The sequence below is a fragment of the Pteropus vampyrus genome, unplaced genomic scaffold (assembly GCF_000151845.1).
Source record: "Pteropus vampyrus isolate Shadow unplaced genomic scaffold, Pvam_2.0 Scaffold10, whole genome shotgun sequence".
Classification (NCBI taxonomy): Eukaryota; Metazoa; Chordata; class Mammalia; order Chiroptera; family Pteropodidae; genus Pteropus; species Pteropus vampyrus.
Genome location: NW_011888791.1, coordinates 7,492,312 through 7,510,335, shown reverse-complemented (window position 1 = coordinate 7,510,335; position 18,024 = coordinate 7,492,312). Strand labels below are relative to the sequence as shown.

Genomic DNA, 18,024 nt, shown 5'->3' with positions numbered 1-18,024 from the left:
TTTTAACCAACATGTACGTAATAAAACTAACCTCTCAGAGAGTTGTTTTCTGATTGGAACGATTTGTTGTTTTCCTTTTCTTCACAGAGATATGTATGCTGCAATAGTCTTTTCTCAGCTCCATTAGGAGTGAAAATTTTGTTACTTTCACTTTTTGGTGGTTCCAGCAAATTACTGTTTATTGATGCTTGTTCTTGCTTGTTACGCAGTACTTTCTCTTTCATTCTTTGAAACACTTTTCCTGGTGATTCATAGTTTGCTTTATTTTTTAATCCATCTTTGTTGGGCTTTATAGCACTGATATCAAGAGGACTGTTAGAGGTGTTAGCCTCTGCTAGCATGGTGGATTGAAATATATTTTTATTTTTAAAAACTGTCATTTCTACAAATTGATTCTTCTTATGGTCATTCAATTTTAAAAAGTTCTGATATTTCACCAAATCTTTTACAGGAGTAAGTGTACCCGAAGGAATGCTGTCAAAAAAGACTGCATGAATGGGCATATTTCTCCTTTGAGAAGATGTCTCTGAAGACAAGTGAATCCCTGGATGTTTCAAAGGTGTTGTAATCATATTAATAAACAAGAGCAACAGATTTCCTCTATCAGAAGATTCACTCAGACACAAGTTTCAGGATAGATCTTCAGCAAGGATCCAGAGAAACCTGTAGTTCAATGTGAAATCAACGTTTATTACGCTTTGGTGCAAAAAAAGTTAAGTTTATTTGTTTTCCATAACGACATTATATCAATTAAAAGGTTTAACTGGTTCACAACAATACTGGGTAACCTATAGCTCCCAAGTCAGACTAAGATTTTATATTTTGTTAAGTCTCATTTTATTACTATTTTTAATTAGATGAGCAGTTTGGTCTTTAAATTGACTTCTCTACAAAAAAAGCAGCATTTGCCAAATCATCTATGTAATATTTCTAAGAAATGAATCTGAATATGTTTTTTTTTTGAAATTTACTTGAACCTCAAGTCCTGGAAGTTCCAACCTAATATCTGCATCAAAAAGCTTTAAATGACATCTGCATGTGGCAGTATATTAAGTTATAAAAGATTAAGTTTCACAAATAGGCTTTTCCCTTCAGGCATGTAAATTTTAAGGCAGCAGCTACATCCTAAAGCAAGCTGAAAAATCTATTCAATTTTTTAGTTAAATAATCCCCAATCCTGATTTTGTTATGCTGCAGAACATTTTGAGGTTTTAGTTGAAAAACTTTCAAATCAAAAGTAAATTATATTCATTCTAATTTTAAAAAATTTTAATGCTATTTAGAATTTTTCAAGGGACTCATATACTTGAGCATACATGGTCTTAGACTTTTTAGATTGTTATGTACAAATTTTATATCTGACATATAGAAATTACGATTCTTGGTGATAAGCCATACAGTTGCATTTTGTAGTACTTGGTAAATAAAATACTTTGACCCAAGGAGCTTGGAACTTACTAGTCTAGATTTATAGCATCTCTTATTGCTGAATTTATAACTATTCCAGTAAGTCTTTGACATCATATCAACATAAAAAGCCTATCACAGAAAAATGCAGTCAGACAAAAGACATCAAGTATCTTTATCTACAGTAACTTCTGTGGGAAATAAAGATACAAGTTAAAAATTCATATACAAACTACTATTTATCCAACAGTTTATGAGAGAAAATAAGGAACTATTTCTCAATAACGAGAGCTGACAAAGGGTATCTTGGGAGACTAGCCTTCTGAGACAAAAACCACTGAACTCCACAGAAGCAGCAAATATGCACTAACACATACAATTATGTGGCAATGTGCTAGTGAAGGGAATCCCATGCCAAGAGTTATAATACTCACTAGCTATCCACTTTAAACTCTAGAAAAGAAAAATTAATAAACTGAGACAATTGAAAAATGGCAAAGTATGTGCAGGTTTGCACAATCTCAATTTCCCAGAACCTAATGAAATGCTCAAAAGGAAGTATAAACTGCTTATTAACTAGAACTGAAAATAAGCCCAATCTGTAGTAGACATACAGAACTGTTTTTACCTAAAAGCAGATAATGATGGTCACCTTGAAAGGCTCCAAGAACCAGCTCATAACACCTTCTTTCATGTTGCCCAACCTCTTCCCTCTCAATTCAATCATGTAGTATGGAGACGTGAGTAGTCAAGATTTTGAAGATCCTCAAATTCCACTCCCCGCTCAGGAAGCCACAGAGTTCTTCTAGGAGTCCTTTTTTCCTATATCTAACAAACCAACTCGATGTAAGCCATAAAAGTTGCCAGTAGTTGACAGTGGTTTCAGTGGAACAAACTAGGATGTAGAGGTGAACAATATCACCTGGGATTTTCTCTGACCATAGAGGCTTTGCAGAATAGATAGAGAATAAAAACAAAACACCACTAGATCGAGGCCACTTAAGAAACACTTAAAGACCCATTCTCCTCAAGTTAAAAGAGCAAACCAAAGAAAATAAATTATGCTGCTCAGACTCTGATAGATAAACGGACAGACTTTAGACAATGGGAATTTAGTAATCGACATTCCTCAAGTTGAGCTCCTTCTTGGACTGGAGAACAGAAGGTGAATTCTAAAATGGTATGCTTGTGTTTTCATTAACTGCTTAAAGCTATTTGGAAAACTTCATCCTTATAACTTATTCTGAAAACTGACAAATGCTGATGTACTAGGAAAAAATTACTATTTCAAAATAAAAACTCAGGTGAGAAAACCATTACATGAACAATCTAGCTATGTAAATGTAAATACAGAAGGCTAAGCAATTAAGCAACTGGTGTTATGGATGATACTGAATGTAACTGGTACTCTTCTTCCCAAAAAGACAAATATTTTTTTTAGGAATTTACTGTATTAGTAGAACTACAACTACTAATTATAGTCCATTATAATGGAATGGGTCAATAATCTCAAGGCACACTAACCAAAACTGGAAGGCGGATGTGGGAAAAGTGAGAGGAATTCTAAGTTAACTGGCAAATGGTACATTTGGAAACAAACAAAACAACAAGAACAAAAAACGCAGTACATGATATACAAAGAACTAAAATAGATAACAAAGAGACCAAATGAATTAATTAAAATAATGATCAATACAGAAAATGGACAAAGGACATGAAAGAATACAAAGGCCAATAAATGAATGAAATGATATTCCATTTTATTAAAAAATGAAAAGCTGTGAATTAAAATAGTAAAACTTCTTAGCTTATCAGATTGGTAAAGATTACTTTTTAAATATAGGGGAGCATACCCTTGATCAAGAAATTCCACTTCTAAATTTTTTTCTTGCTGAAACATCTACATGTGAATGTAAATATATATGTGATAATAGCCAATATTTACTGTATATATGCCAGATACTGCATAATCTTACAGCAATTCTTAAGAGGTAAGCATTGTTATTCCCATTTTGAAGATGAGGAAACTAAAGCACAGGGTGGTTAAATAACCTGCCCAAGGTCCCACTGCCTAAGAGTAAGAGCGAGATCCCAGCTTATCTGACTTCAAAGCCCAAGTTCTTAAACGGGCACTGTACACGGACGTTCACTGAGGTCCTGAGGAAATTAGAAGAAATCTGGGTGTCCACCAGTCTCAGACGGAATTTTATACAATTAAATTTTGTGCATTCAATAAAAACAAATACGTATAGTAACAAACGTGGCTAGGATATATTAAATAAAAAAAGGAAGCAGAACATAAAATTGCATTTCTGTAACACACACGCACAGAAGCATAAGCATATGAAAAAAATCTGGAAGTGTACCAATTTGTAAAAGGCGTTTCTTTGAAGAGTAGAATGAAGGGGACTTCCATTTCCTAACTTTTATTGACATTTGAAAATATGTGCAACCAAACTGTAATCTAATCAGAAGAAAATATAAGTTGGTTGGATCAATTGTTTTCGTAGCCCTGTGCACCTTGAGTTCCAAGATGAAAAATTGGGCAATGACGCACACAATTTTCCCACTTGGTAATCATTCTAAAATAAAGTTGTTGTTTTCTTCTACAGGTAATTTTGGAGCAAAGGCCTAGAGCGCTCACCATCAAAACGAATCTGAACGAAGTGATCTACACTCTTGATAACTGCAGTAGAAATGCAACAAATATACACACCGAATGAATCGATAGTTGCGAATCCACCGCCAAAGTCAGAAGCCCGCGTGGGCCTAGAATTCTGAAGCGCAGGGACTAACAGAGCTCAAGGGTACCCCCAGGCAGGAGTCGAGGAGAGGAGGTGGGGAGGCCGTACCTTGGGTGAAGGTCCTGACTGGGAGAGACCGCGGTGGTCTAGGCTCGGCTTTGCGTGATTGGGGGTCAGGAAACTCAAGGGTCGCGCTGCGGATGCACGACAGCCCGCAGCCGAGAGTTCCCTAACACACAACAGTGTGAGGATTCAAATTTGAAGAGCCCGCCCTCCAGTCCTCCCGGGATTGGCGCGCTCAGGGACTGCGTCACCATGCGTTTCACGAGGATTTGTGAAAAGTGGGAGCGGTCCCCGCGCCGCGTTGCCCGTACTGTTTCCACAAAAAGTACGTAATCCTAAACTGCCACGGGCACCGAGCTCGCCCCCTCCAGTCGTCTGCAGAGTTTCGTCTACAAACGGCGCGCGCCGGCACCTGCGCTCCGGCACTCCTCCCGTTATGCTCTGCGGCAAGAAGGCCTACGTCAAACGTTTCCTGCGTGCTCTGGCGCTATTGCAGTTTTTAAAGTTTGGCCCTTCCCGGCTACCTGCCCTCCCAGCCCCACCCCACTGGTGGGCTCGCCTGTTGCGTTTGCTTGTCTGTTGCTTCCGTATCTGAGGAAACAGGTTGCTGGTCATGGCTGAGAGAGCTTTTAGTTTTCTCAGGCCGTCAGATGTTTGAGACTGAGAAGGAAGGTTTTGTTTTAGAGGAGTTAATGGACTGAATGCTGTTATACTTGCAGTGGAGTGTTTAGTTCGAGCAGTTCCCACAGGGAGTGTGATGTTTTTTAACCTTACCTCGAATCCTAAAAGCTTTAATCTCGAAGACTCGGCTGCGATGCAGTTTGTGACAGTGGCGCTTAGAGCCCTTCCTTTGGTGCAGCCAGTGATGCTCTACTCTGACTAACCACCGCGAAATACCACGTATCCTGCCTCAGCGCCCCGGCTAGAGTCAGTTGCTGGGTGGAAGTGTTGTGTAGGGCGCCTTGTTTCATTCTTCCGGGCGGAGGAAGAGGAGCTAGAGCAGTAACGAGAGCATTCAACCCTAAAGCCCTTCCAGCTCCAATCCTGCATGTTCTCTCCATGAACTCCGCCCCGGCTCCCTTCCCCCGCCACAGTCAGCATTTGGGACAGGGGTTAATTTTATGCCTCATCCAAGAAAATTCCTCAACATCCTAGTCATATATCGCATTTCTCCATTAAGCCTGGACTGAAATCGGTGTAATGGGTTAATTTTTTAAAGTGACTTTTGCAATTCCCCTCTTCTAAATCCTGTATCCATTAAATCTGTGCACACCGAATATTCAGAATCCAAGGTATAAATTTAAATTATGCAAATGAATGCAAGTAAGGAAAAGAAACCAGTTGGGGGAGGGAAGGAAGGGAAACAAATCTACAGAGAGAAAATGAAGTTTCTGCCTGCGCAGCATAATGAAGAAATGGCTGGACATGGATTTGCACCAAATTTACTGGAAAAGCCAGACTTAAAAATACATGTTAAGTGACAAGTACACTTTGTGGAATAGAGGGACTTTGAAGAGATAGATTTCATACTTCAAAGCAACTGAAATAGAGATATGAGAGGTTTTTATTCCTGATGATGGAGATAGCCATGGCTCACATATTCAGCCAAAATAGGAACCTTGAGATATTTAAAGCAGACACTCAAAAGTTATAGACATTTATTTTTTTTGATTAGCTATTTCTCACGTGAGAAGTAACTAGTACATAGTGTGCTCCTGGGTGAACAGCAACGGGAATTTACATAAAGATGGCTAATGATTTTCCAAGAAATACTGGATAAAACAGTTTGTGGTTAACAAAGTGTGATGAAAAGTCACAGAGGCCAAGGGACAATGTTAATCTATCCATTGAAACCTCAACATGCTGCCCTGAATGGGCCCTCCTTTAAGTTTCTGTCTACCAAGAAAGGAGAGCTTCTAGTCACAGTCAGCCACTTGGGTTAATCTGTCCAATCCTAAATCTGTAACTCATGGGAACACATGCAGACCCATTTAGGGTCCAAAGGACAGACATAGGAGGAAGAGACTCACACTGTCTGGAAGTTGCTGCTAAGGGATCTGGGTCTGCGTAGTCCAGAGGAATATTCCTATGACCATGGTAAGTTACAGTAAGGATACTAATTTACCATACAGCATTTTGGGGGCAATTAGAAAAAAAGATGCTTCAAGGCCAATATTTCTCAAGCAGAGGTGATTTTGCCCCGCTCCCCCAAGGGACATTTGGCAATGTCTGAAGACATTTAAATCATAAATGTCACAATTGAGAAGGGTGCAATTGACATCTAGTGAGTAGAAGACTAGATGTTTAAGAATGCTACTGAACATCCTATAATGTGCAGGACAGCCACTCCACTACAAAGAATTATTCAATCTAAAATGTCAACAATGCCAAAGTTGAGAAATCCTACCCTTGGAAGATGTAGTTGTGGCATAGGATTTTAGTGTCTTCTCACTCTCTCAGCTGTGTTTTCTTATGTAAGATACGATTACAAAACCACTATTGTCCTGTATGGGCCTAGAGGTGAGATGAGGCTGGAGTCAACACATAGGTTATGCAAGCTTTGTGAGAGAAACCTTCAATGGTAAAGACTGCCAAGAAGATTACAGTGTGATAGAGACAATATACAAACAAAAACATATAAAGATAACATTACAAATTGTAATAAGTGTGATGAGGACGTATCAGTTCAGATTCTGTAGTAAGGTGATGATAAAATGGAGTTAGGAGTACTAGAGATTTATTGGGAGATATGGCCTGTGAAAATTTAAGGGGTGATAAGAAAGGTTGGGCCTGGTAAATCAGAGCCTGATGCAGATTTGACATTTTTGAAAGAAAAAGGGAGAAGTAAACAATGGGACAGAGGGAGCCCAAGATTGCAGTGTAGAATCAACAAAGTATTGGCTAACCCAATAGGGAAATTGGGGGTAGTTCATCAAAGAAGTCCTTCAGGGGGCATAAGTGAGCAGGCCCTGGAATTCATGCTATATGCTGCCTGGGAAGAACATCGCCTTGGCTCAAAGGCTTAAAAAAATTTTTTTTAATTAAATTTTTAAAATTGAGATACAACTAACATATAACATTGTATTAGTTTCAGGTGTATAAAAGAATAATTTGATAGATATTGTGAAATGATCACATATGTCTAGTTAATATGCATCACCACACATAGTTATGATTCTTTTTCTTATGTTGAGAACTTGTAATATCTACTCTCTTAGCAACTTTCAAATATACAATGTAGTATTATTTACTCTAGTCACCATGCTGTACATTATATCTCCAAGACTTAGGAAGTTTTTACCCTTGGACCACCTTTGCCCATTTCACCTAACCTCTGTCCATCTGGCAACCACCAATCTGTTCTCTGTATCTATGAGTTCAGGTGTTTTGTTTTTAGATTTCACATACACGGGAGATTATGCAGTATTCATTTTTCTCCGACTTATTTCACTTATCATAATGCCTCAAGGACCATCCAGAATGGCAGAATTTCTCTCTCTTTTATGGCCGAATCATATTCCATTGTATATATGTACCATATTTTCTTCATCCATTCATCCCTCAATGGACACTTAGATTGTTTCCATGTCTTGGATAAATAATGCTGCAGTGGGCATGGGGATGCAGATATCTCTTTGAGGTAGTGATTTCATTTCCTTCAGATGTATACCCAGCAATGGAATTGCAGGGTCAAATAGTAGTTCTATTTTTAATTTTTTGAGGAATCGTCATGCTATTTCCCATACTGGCTAAACCAATTTACATTCCACCCACAGGGTACTATGGTTCCCCTTTCTTCACATCCTTGCCAACATTTATCTCATATTTTTGATGAAAAGCATTTTAACAGTTGTGAGGTGATATCTCATTATGGTTTTGATTTATATTTCTCTGAGGGTTAGTGATGTTGAGCACCTTTTCATGTACATGTTGGCCCTTTGTGTCTTCTTTGAAAAAATATCTGTTCAGTTCCTCTGCCCATTTTAAAATCAGATTTTTTTTTTTTTTTTTTTTGCTATTGAGTTGTATGTGTTATTTTTGTTGCCTTTGCTTTTAGTGCCAAATCCAAAATATCATTGCCAATAATGATGTCAAGGAGCTTATTGCATATGTTTTCTTCTAGGAGTCTTATGGTTTCAGGTCTTACATTCAAGTCTTTAATCCATTTTGAGTTATTTTTTGTGTATCATGTGAGATAGTGGTCCAGTTTCATTCTTTTGCATGTGACTGTCCAGTTTTCTCAGCATCATTTATTGAAGAAGTCACAGGCTTTAATAAATTACAAAGGTAATGCCATCGAAGGCTGTCAACTAACTGCACTCCTTAGAAAGTAGTGACACTCTTTCATGAAAGTTTAGAATTATGCACTTTCATGGCTGCCACAGAAGGATAATTAAACTATTCTAACAGAAGTTTAAGTGGCTGTCAATGTTTTTTGTTGTAACACACAGTAATAAATATGTTTTACATTATAACCTAATAACCTAATAAATACAAAAATACATATAGCTGAAACAAGAATTTTTAAAACATTACTTATTCTTTCTGTGTGCCATCCATGCTGATAGTTTCCTCTTATATTTACTGTTTTTTAATATCTGTGTAAAACTGTAGGACATTGTGAATATTTTCATGTTTCTGACTTTTTTCATTAAAAATTTTAAAATGAAATTTACATAACTTGAAATTAAGCATTTTAAAGTATACAATTTAGTGGCATTTAGTACATTTACAATGTTGTGCAACCACCATCTACAAAATTTTTTTATCACCTCAAAAGAAAATCTCATACCCATTATACAGTCATTCCCTATTTTTCCCACCCACAGTTCTTGGCGACCACCAATCTACTTTCTGTCTCAATGACTTCACCTGTTCTGGATATTTCACATACTGTATGTGGCCTTTTATTTATTTCCTTTACTTAGCATAATTTTTTTGAGGCTAATACACACTGTAGCATGTATTAGTACTTCATTTATTTTTATGGCTGAGTAATATTCCATTGTATGAATATATCACTTTTATCCATTCCTCCATTGACAGTTGTGTTGTTTCCACTTAAATATATAATAATCTAAGTTTTAATTGTTATAAACTTAGCTTCAGTAGCATACAAAACTCTGCTCATACAAAGCTCTGTCCCCTCTTTTATCATATGCCCACTGTCATAAATTTATGATTATTGTTTTATGCATTTGTCCTTTAAGTCACATAGAAAACAAAAAGGGCTAAAAATCAAAACTACAATGATACTGGCTTTATATTTACCTATGTCATTAACATTTATCTGAGTTTTTTTATTCTTATTGCTTTGACTTGCTATTTAGTTTCCCTTCATTTCTGCATGAAAGATTCCCTTTAGCATTCCTTATAGAGCAGGTCTATTAATGAAAACTCTCTCAGCTTTTGTTTATCTGGGTTGTCTTATTTTCTTATTTATTTATTTATGTATTTACGTATTTATTTATTTATTTATTTTTGTACTTTTAATGACTGAAACAAAAAGATCTAAAACCGTAGCTTCTGGAAGAACTATTTGTTCTTGCCAGTCTTGTACCTCTCTTCAAACTTGACCTTGGCTTCCCGTCAGGACTTGTGTTTCAGATCAACATCTCTGAAGACATCCTTGTTGACAGCAGTTTTGTCCAAGGGGATATCCACAGAGTACCTTCTGGGCATGAGGTAATTGTAGTTATAAACTTTCACAAAAGACTTGATCTTTGACCTCTTGGCAAATTTCTTCTTACCCATGGCAGATGTCACTTTGCTAGGATAGCGGTCAATTCCAGACACCATGGCTGTAGGGGCAGTCTGAGGTGCCATCATCAATGTTCTTCAGGATGGCTGCTTTGTGTCTGAAGTAGTGTCCAGCAAGGGCTAACAACAGCTTCCCAGGTTTCATAAACTTACCCATTTTGACAGCAGCCACTTGGGCCTACATCCTCCTTTATTTTTGAAGGATAGTTTTGCCAGATATAGAAATCTTGTTATAGACAGTCTTTTTCTTTTAGCATTCTGAATGTCATCCCACTGCCTTCTGGCCTCTGTAGTTTCTCATGAGAAATCAGATGTTAATGGTATTAAGGATTTCTTATATGTGATATATCTCTCCTCTTATAGCTTTCGAGATTCTCCTTTTATCTTTATCTTTTGAAAAATTGTGTATATTCTCCTTGGAGGTGTTTGAACTTCTTGGATGTGTTTGTTTTTGTCTTTTATTAAATTTTGAGATTGTTTTTGGCCATTTCTTGAAATATTGTTTCTGCTCCTTTCTCTATCCTCTCCTTCTGGGACTCCCATGATTCATATGTTGATATACTTAATGGTTCCCATTGTTATTTTAGCTTCTGTTCATTTATCTTCATTATTTTTCTTTATGTATCTTCAAACTGGATACTTTCAATTAACCTTTCTACAAGTTACTCATTCTTTCTTCTTCCAGTTCAATCTGCTATTGTAACCCTCTAGTGAATTTTCATTACAGTTATTGTAGTTTTCAACTTTACTATTTCTGTTTGATTCCTTTTCATAATTTTTATATCTCTTTTATTGATATTTTCTGTTTGTTGAGAAATCATTCTGCTGATTTCCTTCAAATTTTTGGCTATGGTTTTCTTTTGCAATTTGAGCAGTTGACTTAAAGTCTTTGTCTAGTAAATTCAATGTCTGTGCTTCCTCAGGGACTTCCTAAGGAATTAATTTCTGTTCATTTCTTCTGTGAATGGACCATACTTTCATACTTCTTTGCATGCTTTGTAAAATTTTTCTTGTTAGAAATTGGACATTAAAGTGTGCTAAATCTGGAAGCAGATTCTTTTTCCTTATCAGGATTTGTTTTTGTTACTTGCTGTGGTCTGTAGCATTTGTTTATTTAGTAATTTTTCTGTACAAATTTGCAAAGTGTATATTTTTTGTTTTGTGTGGCCTCTGAGGTTTTTGTTCCTTTAGATTGCATTCAGCTAGTATTTGACAGAGAGTTCCTTGATCATCAGGAGCTAAACTAGAATAGAAAAGAAAAATAAGATAAGATAATAAATAATTAAAAATAAATTACCAGAGGTGAAAGCTTATGGTCTTCTAGGGTTGTTTCTAAGTATACATTCTGCCCTAGGCAGGTATGTGGCTTTCTAAATTCCCTAGTATATGCAGGCACTTTGAATGCCCTAATTTCCCAAAGCAACTCTCCCTAGCTTTTCTTTCCAGGCTTTCAGTGCATCTGTTGTTTGCCTCAATAGTACTCTTCTGCCCAGGCAGCAGCATGTTGTTTATTTGCCTTACAGTTGTTGTTTTTTTTGTTTTTTGTTTTTAGCAATGTTCTCTGTGTAGCCATTTTGTGTGTGTGTATGCTGAGTGGGTTTCAAGTTATGCAAAACAAAGGCAAGCACCTTGTGTTTTTCTTCTAGGTGGTACCCATTAAAGTTAGAGAATTGTCGCAGTTCTTTGACAATGAAGTCTGCTTTGCTCTCTCTGGAACCAGGGACCGAGATCCCACTCTAAGAATGGAGAATGCTATCTTCAAGACTGCCACCAAGCCAGGGAGGGGAATACAATAAGGGCAATTAAAAATTCCTCTCATAAAGCTTTCTTACTACTTTTAAGTTGCCTCTTTCTTGATTCAGCATTTTTTTTGGTTGCTGTAAAGCTTTGATTATTTCCCAGAGTTCTGATTAAGCTGATGGTACAGTTTTTGTTTGATATTTTGATATTAAAAAACGGACTCTTGGAATTATCTATTTTGCCATTTTTACTTGGTCAGGCTTTCTGGGTAAAGGAAATTAACTTGTAATAAATCCTTTTAGCAGATCTGTTTGCTCCTCACATTCCAGTGGGGTGAAATCTAGAGCCATCTGTTTCTATTTCTGTTTATCATGACTTATTTACCTTAGGAGGTAAGGTTTCTCTCCTCTCCCAGGAGAAGAGGGTATATCTATATAGCAGTTGCTATACAAGCTCTCAGAGTCATGATTTCAGAGGTCCTCTGTGGTGCAACAACCTCTTTTTTATACATGCAAACAACCATCTGGCTCTTGTCACATTACCCCATGGAAAGAGAATAGAGCTTGGGAAAATAATATGATTATTGCTATAATAATGGTCCGTCCTAATCTAGAAACCTCATATTTGCTATCAGGACAACAGAAATAAATATAAGATTAAAAGCTTGACCACTAAAATGATTTCATTTCCCACAGCAATATGAAAAACATACTATGGATTGTTTTATTACATTAATGGCTCAAGGTAGCCTTCTGTGAGGCATTATTATTTAAGCTGAGGCCTAAAGAATATTAGGAGTTAGCTAGGTGAAGGAAGAGAATAATTCCAGTGAAGGGTCCAGCTGGGATGATGACATTAAGATGAAAGAGTACAATAGTTTGTTTGAAAAATGAAAGGAGAAAAGCTAGCAGAAGAATGGTGATGAATAGGTTAGAGAGAAAGAAAAGTCAGATTGTTTTGAAGGGGCTTGTTAAGAACTCTAAGGGCAAAGGAAAGACATTGACTAGTTTTAAGTAAGAGAGTGACAAGTTTCTATTTGTTTTAAAGATATACCTCTGGCTGCAATGTAGAGTTGATCATTTTATAATGCAGGAAATAAATGATGCAAAGTCCATCTCAGAAGCTTTTGTAGCAGTCATGATAAGACACGATAAGAGCCTAACTCAAAACTTTGGAAGTGGAGATAGACAGTTTGGGGGTAGTGAGTATACTTGACAGAATTAAATGGCCAGTTTGATGTGGGACCTGGGAAATGGAAGTGTTTAAAATGAAACCTTCATGTTTCTGGTTTGGAAAATTTGATGGGTAATAGCACCATTTATAGAAATAGGTAATAACAGAGAAAGTATTGGTCTGGGGTTAATGAGATGTACTTAGTTTTGATATGAAGAGTAAAATAATTCAAATGTGTAATGTAGCTTAAATGGCAATGACTTTATCTTTTTGTGCAATTTTTGCATATGAAAGTCAAAACCTGTTATTTTACATAATAGATATGCCTTAAAGTTTATTTTACTCATTTTTCTATCAAATTGCTGTTCCTCTTTTTTTGTCTTTTTGTTTCACATGATATTAGATGTTTATATTTGGTCAAGTGATTTTTAAGAACTGAATATGTTTAGTTCATGCTTTTGAACAAACTCGAAAATAGTCTGGAGGCTTTGCTAGAAATAAATGAGAAAGATTTGTTCAAGGGTCTTAGAGTTAGATACTAGAAACACAGCTAGGAAAAAAATCCAAAAGTGTTCCAAAGAAGAGAATGTATAGCAAAAAATACATTCTTGAGAATTATCAGTCCCGCATTCTTAGCCCTAGGAATTGGCCCATGACAGTTAGATATTAGGTGGATGTATACGTGAATCCTTAAGGGGTAATCAAGTGGCCTGAGTATCTGTATTCCAGGTGGAGGGTGGTAATTATAGGATTATCTGGAGGTCCACATGTATATCTGGGCATTAACACAGGACTGGAAAGTTTAAAAAAAAAAGTCCAGACTAGTTAGAACAAGGATGAGGTATTTTCTTATGCCCCACTCTTCATAATGTTAACTATTTCAGCAAGTTGGTTAAAGTGACCCCATTTTATTTATTTTGTATCTTCACTCTTTCATCAATGATGTAATTTTTGCAGCATCCATATGTATCTATGGTTAATAGGTTGTCACATGTCAGTTGGATTTAGCTAACATCTTAAAATACTTAATTTGTCTTTCCAAAACTGATATAACTACTTTGTCATAAAATATTAGTTTGCAACAAAGTATCTAGTTAAAACCTAATATTCAAAGTAATGTAGAAATTAGGAGAAAATTGTTTGTTCCTTGAATGAAACAGAGTAGGTACGGCAATTCTGGTAGACTAAAATAGTATAAGGATATCAGAATGCTCTTTTAGAGACTTAGCTTATATCTGCTCTGGTAAGAGAGGGGGAAACTCATTGTTGAGTTATACATCATTGAATGTTGGAGATGAAGCTCCTCAGTGACACCTCTTAAGAGGCTCTTGGAGAAACATGGGTTGTTTTGCACTTGCTACTAAGAGTCATCAATAAGTAAGGTATTTGAGTGCTGGGCTGGTTATTTTCTGTTTCCCCCAACTCCTCTTTCCCAGATTTATTTCTACCCTTCTCTGCTGTACTGTTTGCCCCTGGAAGTGGATCCTGATTAACTGTGTTGTGTAGACTTTTTTGTTCTCTAGCTTCCAGTTGGTTCAGGCAGTTATAGGGACCAGAAAGGGTTTGAAGGGTATGAGGAGAAAGATAAGAGAGATCAGGGCATTTCTTCCTTCTCACTGTCCCTGCCTGGTAGCTGTGTTCTGGCTGTGACTGCAGCTGTACAACTACAAGCTTTCATCCTCCTAATTCCTCCATCATTCCATCTCCAACTTGTCTCCCCAGGCCTAGAAGGGGCAACAATCCCAGAGTGCTCAACATTCCCGTTTAATCTCTTAAGTTTTTTCACACATTTGCAGATAATCTCTTTATTAAATTATCTTCAAATCTCAACTGAGGGTCCCTTCTGTTTCCTGATGATACCTATATTCTGAGAACAGACTAAGGCACATTAGTATACCCTTTTCTAGTGACAAAAGGAATGGACAGCCTTATTTAAAAAGAAGCTTCCTGACAGATGATATGAAACATACAGGTTTTTTCTTTTGGTAGTCTTTAAAAATAAGAGAATTTTTTTTCCGGAATGGCTTATATCTGTTTAATAGATGAGATTAAAATATCAATGGCTATCATATCTATCCATGCCCAAATAGTTGTTCAACACAGTCCCACTAAGCCATTTCAGTGCTCTTGCGCACTTAAAAAAATATTTAAATACATCTGGTCTTTTGCTGTTTTACTTTTTAAAGCCTCTCTCTCTCTCTCTCTCTCTCAAATTGAGTCACCTTAAAGAAGAATCTTTGTAAAAGGTTGAAAATAGAACAAATGAAAAATTTATTTCAGCTAGGATTTGGCAACTTTCTTTTGCAGATGTTTTTCTTCCTCTAGAAAATAAAAGCCAAAGTCAACTAATGTCCAAGGTTCAAATAGTACATTTTAATTCAAAGCATACTATAAAGATTATCAACATAATCCAGAGATGAATGTAGTGATCTCTGGTAGTTGAAGTAATAGTAATTTTATCTTATATTTCTGCCTCTATCTTAGGAGAAAATATGCAATAAGAGATCATCCCTCTGCCCTTGATGAAAAAGTCTTGAAAATTTCCCTCTTTCCCCACAGTCATGAGTGAGGTGATGAGCTCACAATTTTTATTACGGTCTGAGGTTGCTGTAGTTAGCCTTATATCTATCTTACTAGCATTATTTTTCTCAGAGCTAAACCTACATTTCTGATTCTTCTGAGGAAAGGAAAGATGGAAAGCAGCACCTTAAGCTGTGGTCTTCCATACAGCACATTGATTCTAAAGGAACAAATGCCAATGACATGAGCATTTGCTACCTGTAAACAGGGGTAATTTGGCTGTCTTCTAGTTTCACTTTTGCATACTGTTATTGAACTGAGCATGGTGGGGATGTGGAAAGAGGAGGAGACGTGAAGAGTTACCATAGGAAGAGGAACTAGAAAGGGTCTGAAGGGGAATATAGAGGAGAGGGTGAAAGGAGCAACTTTGTCCAGAACTGAGCATTATGCATTAGTTCATCTCAACCAACCAGTGTCTCATTAAACTTGGTTACCAACCTCCAATATCTGTGATTCTTGGTTGAGTTTTACTTTTTGGACCAATATACCCTAAATATACAGGGCATGGTAAAATAGGAACTTTCCAGAACTCCATCAATGTACTTGTACCATTGCAGTTGTATAGAATACGACATTCCCATGATTATAGAAGTCTTTGACAGCTATTTCCTGGTTTGGTGTTCTATGAAGCATAAGACAAAGGACCTTTATATTAGCTCATCAATAGGTGATATTTCTAGCTGTCAACTGGTTTTTTTTATTTTAGCATCTAGTATCTTAGAATCTAGTGTCTAAGCTGGTCTCAGTTGATGTTCCTGATATTTAAGTCTGGCTGCTACTATCCAAGACCAACATTACCTTTTCTTTCTAGATGATCACTACCCATGAATGGAAGACTAGGACTGTTCTGTCATGATTTACAGAATGTATTTAATTTCATGGAATCATATTTTCCTCCTGTTCTACTTCGTTCTAGTAAAGTGGTTTCTTGAGTGCGGGCGTTCTCATGGAGCTTATACATCTCCTCTAAGACCCAGAGACTGATACTTCATGGCTTTATCACAGTGTGGTGGACAGGGATATGTGTCCGCCAGATATCCAGCTGTATTATTTTCCTATGCTGCTGAAACAAATTACCATAAGCTTAGTGGTTTAAAGCCACACAAATTTGTTTTTCTATAGTTCTAGAGGTCAGAAGTCCAAAATCAGTTTCACTTGACTAAGGACAAGGTGTATGCAGGGCTGGTTCCTTCTGGAGGCTCTGAAGGGAAAATCTGTTTCCTTGCATTTTTTAGCTTCTAGTGGTTACCTGTATTCCTTGGCTTATGGCCCCTCCCTCCATCTTCAAAGCATACTACTCCAATCTTTGCTTCCATCATCACATTGCCTTCTCCTCTGACTCTGACTCCTTCATCCCTCTTCTAAGAACCACTGTGATTACTCCAGGTCCCCTGCTGCTTCTCTCCACCTTCTCCCAATAATCTAAGATATATTCTTTCCTGTCAAGATCCTTAACTTAATCATATATGCAAAATCCCTTTTACTGTATAGGTTAACATTCACAGGTTCCATTAGGACATGGACGTATTTGGGGTCCATTATTCAACGTACCACACCTATCTCTTCAGTGTCTGCCTTGGCTGTAGAGAACCACTGTACATGAAGTTACATCCTTTTCAGGCAGCTTGCATCTGGTGACTGAGGGAAACACAGGTAGAAAGACATGGGAATTTTGGCCCAGCCCAGGAAGCTTTGTTGAGAAATACTTGCTCCTGCCAAACTGGTTGAGGGTTTGTTTGGTCTATGGCATAGTTTGATTTCTTTCTCTCCCCAATTCTATTTTCTCCCCTTTCCTTTCCTTTTTAACCAACATCTTGTACCTCAAACTCTAGTCCATCTGGTTCTAGAGAACTCAAGTTAGTACTGGGAGTAAGCTGAAAAACAGTCAATAAGATGGGTTTTTATAGTTCACTACATGGAAGACAACGCAGAACTCACACAGCTTCTGGCAAAAGTGGTGGTTCACTGTTAAGTTTTCACTCTTAGTGTGTTGGGAGAGTAAACTGGTAGAATGTAATGTACTAGTAGATGAAATATATTAGATATTTGAGATTTACAGTGAAAAGACCTATTATACATATATACAGTTAATAAAATTGGTTGGCTATTACTAAGTTCTTGGCTTGATACCTGTTTTTGTAAATAAAATTTTATTGGGATACAGCCATGCCCATTCATTTATATATTGTTTATAGCTACTTTTACACTATAATGGCAGAGTTGAGTAGTTGCTACAGAACCTGTCTGACCCACAAAGTCATACACAAAAAATTTACAATCTTGCCTTTTGCAGAAAATGTTTGCCAACTCCCAATTGAATGCTGGAGTGGTAGTCCCTATCATATTTCCATTTAATTTATCAGGCTCCTGCAAAAGCCAATGTACCTGGAGAATGATTAGACTACTACAAACTCAGTTAAATAATATCTTTGGTTGCACTACTTGATGAGGAACTTTTACTAGAGTGAATTAGTTTGGCAACAGATCCTTGTTGAGTGGCCATAAAATTGGAAAATATATTCTTTTCTATTTCAATTAGAAAGAATAAGAATCAGTT

At 36.9% G+C, this 18,024-nt stretch overlaps 1 protein-coding gene and 1 pseudogene across 9 annotated transcripts in view; both read right to left on the bottom strand.

The window, feature by feature from the left end:
* Positions 1-5,116, bottom strand: part of MIS18BP1 (MIS18 binding protein 1) — a 48,351-nt gene extending 43,235 nt beyond the window's left edge. Inside the window, exons 1-3 of one of the 9 annotated variants that reach the window (XM_023522057.1) lie at positions 4,989-5,116; positions 2,036-2,235; positions 32-663 (exon numbers count right to left, since the gene is read on the bottom strand). In XM_023522057.1, coding sequence (XP_023377825.1) covers positions 32-572 — 541 coding nt within the window. In that variant the 5' untranslated portion in view covers positions 573-663; positions 2,036-2,235; positions 4,989-5,116. Of the gene's footprint in view, positions 1-31; positions 664-2,035; positions 2,236-4,123; positions 4,583-4,988 lie in introns of those variants that run through there. The other 8 variants (XM_011376092.2, XM_011376084.2, XM_011376097.2 and 5 more) reach the window with 8 other exon arrangements.
* Positions 5,117-9,675: 4,559 nt separating this feature from the next.
* On the bottom strand, positions 9,676-10,131 carry LOC105302830 (annotated as a pseudogene).
* Between the last annotated feature and the right edge of the window lie 7,893 nt (positions 10,132-18,024).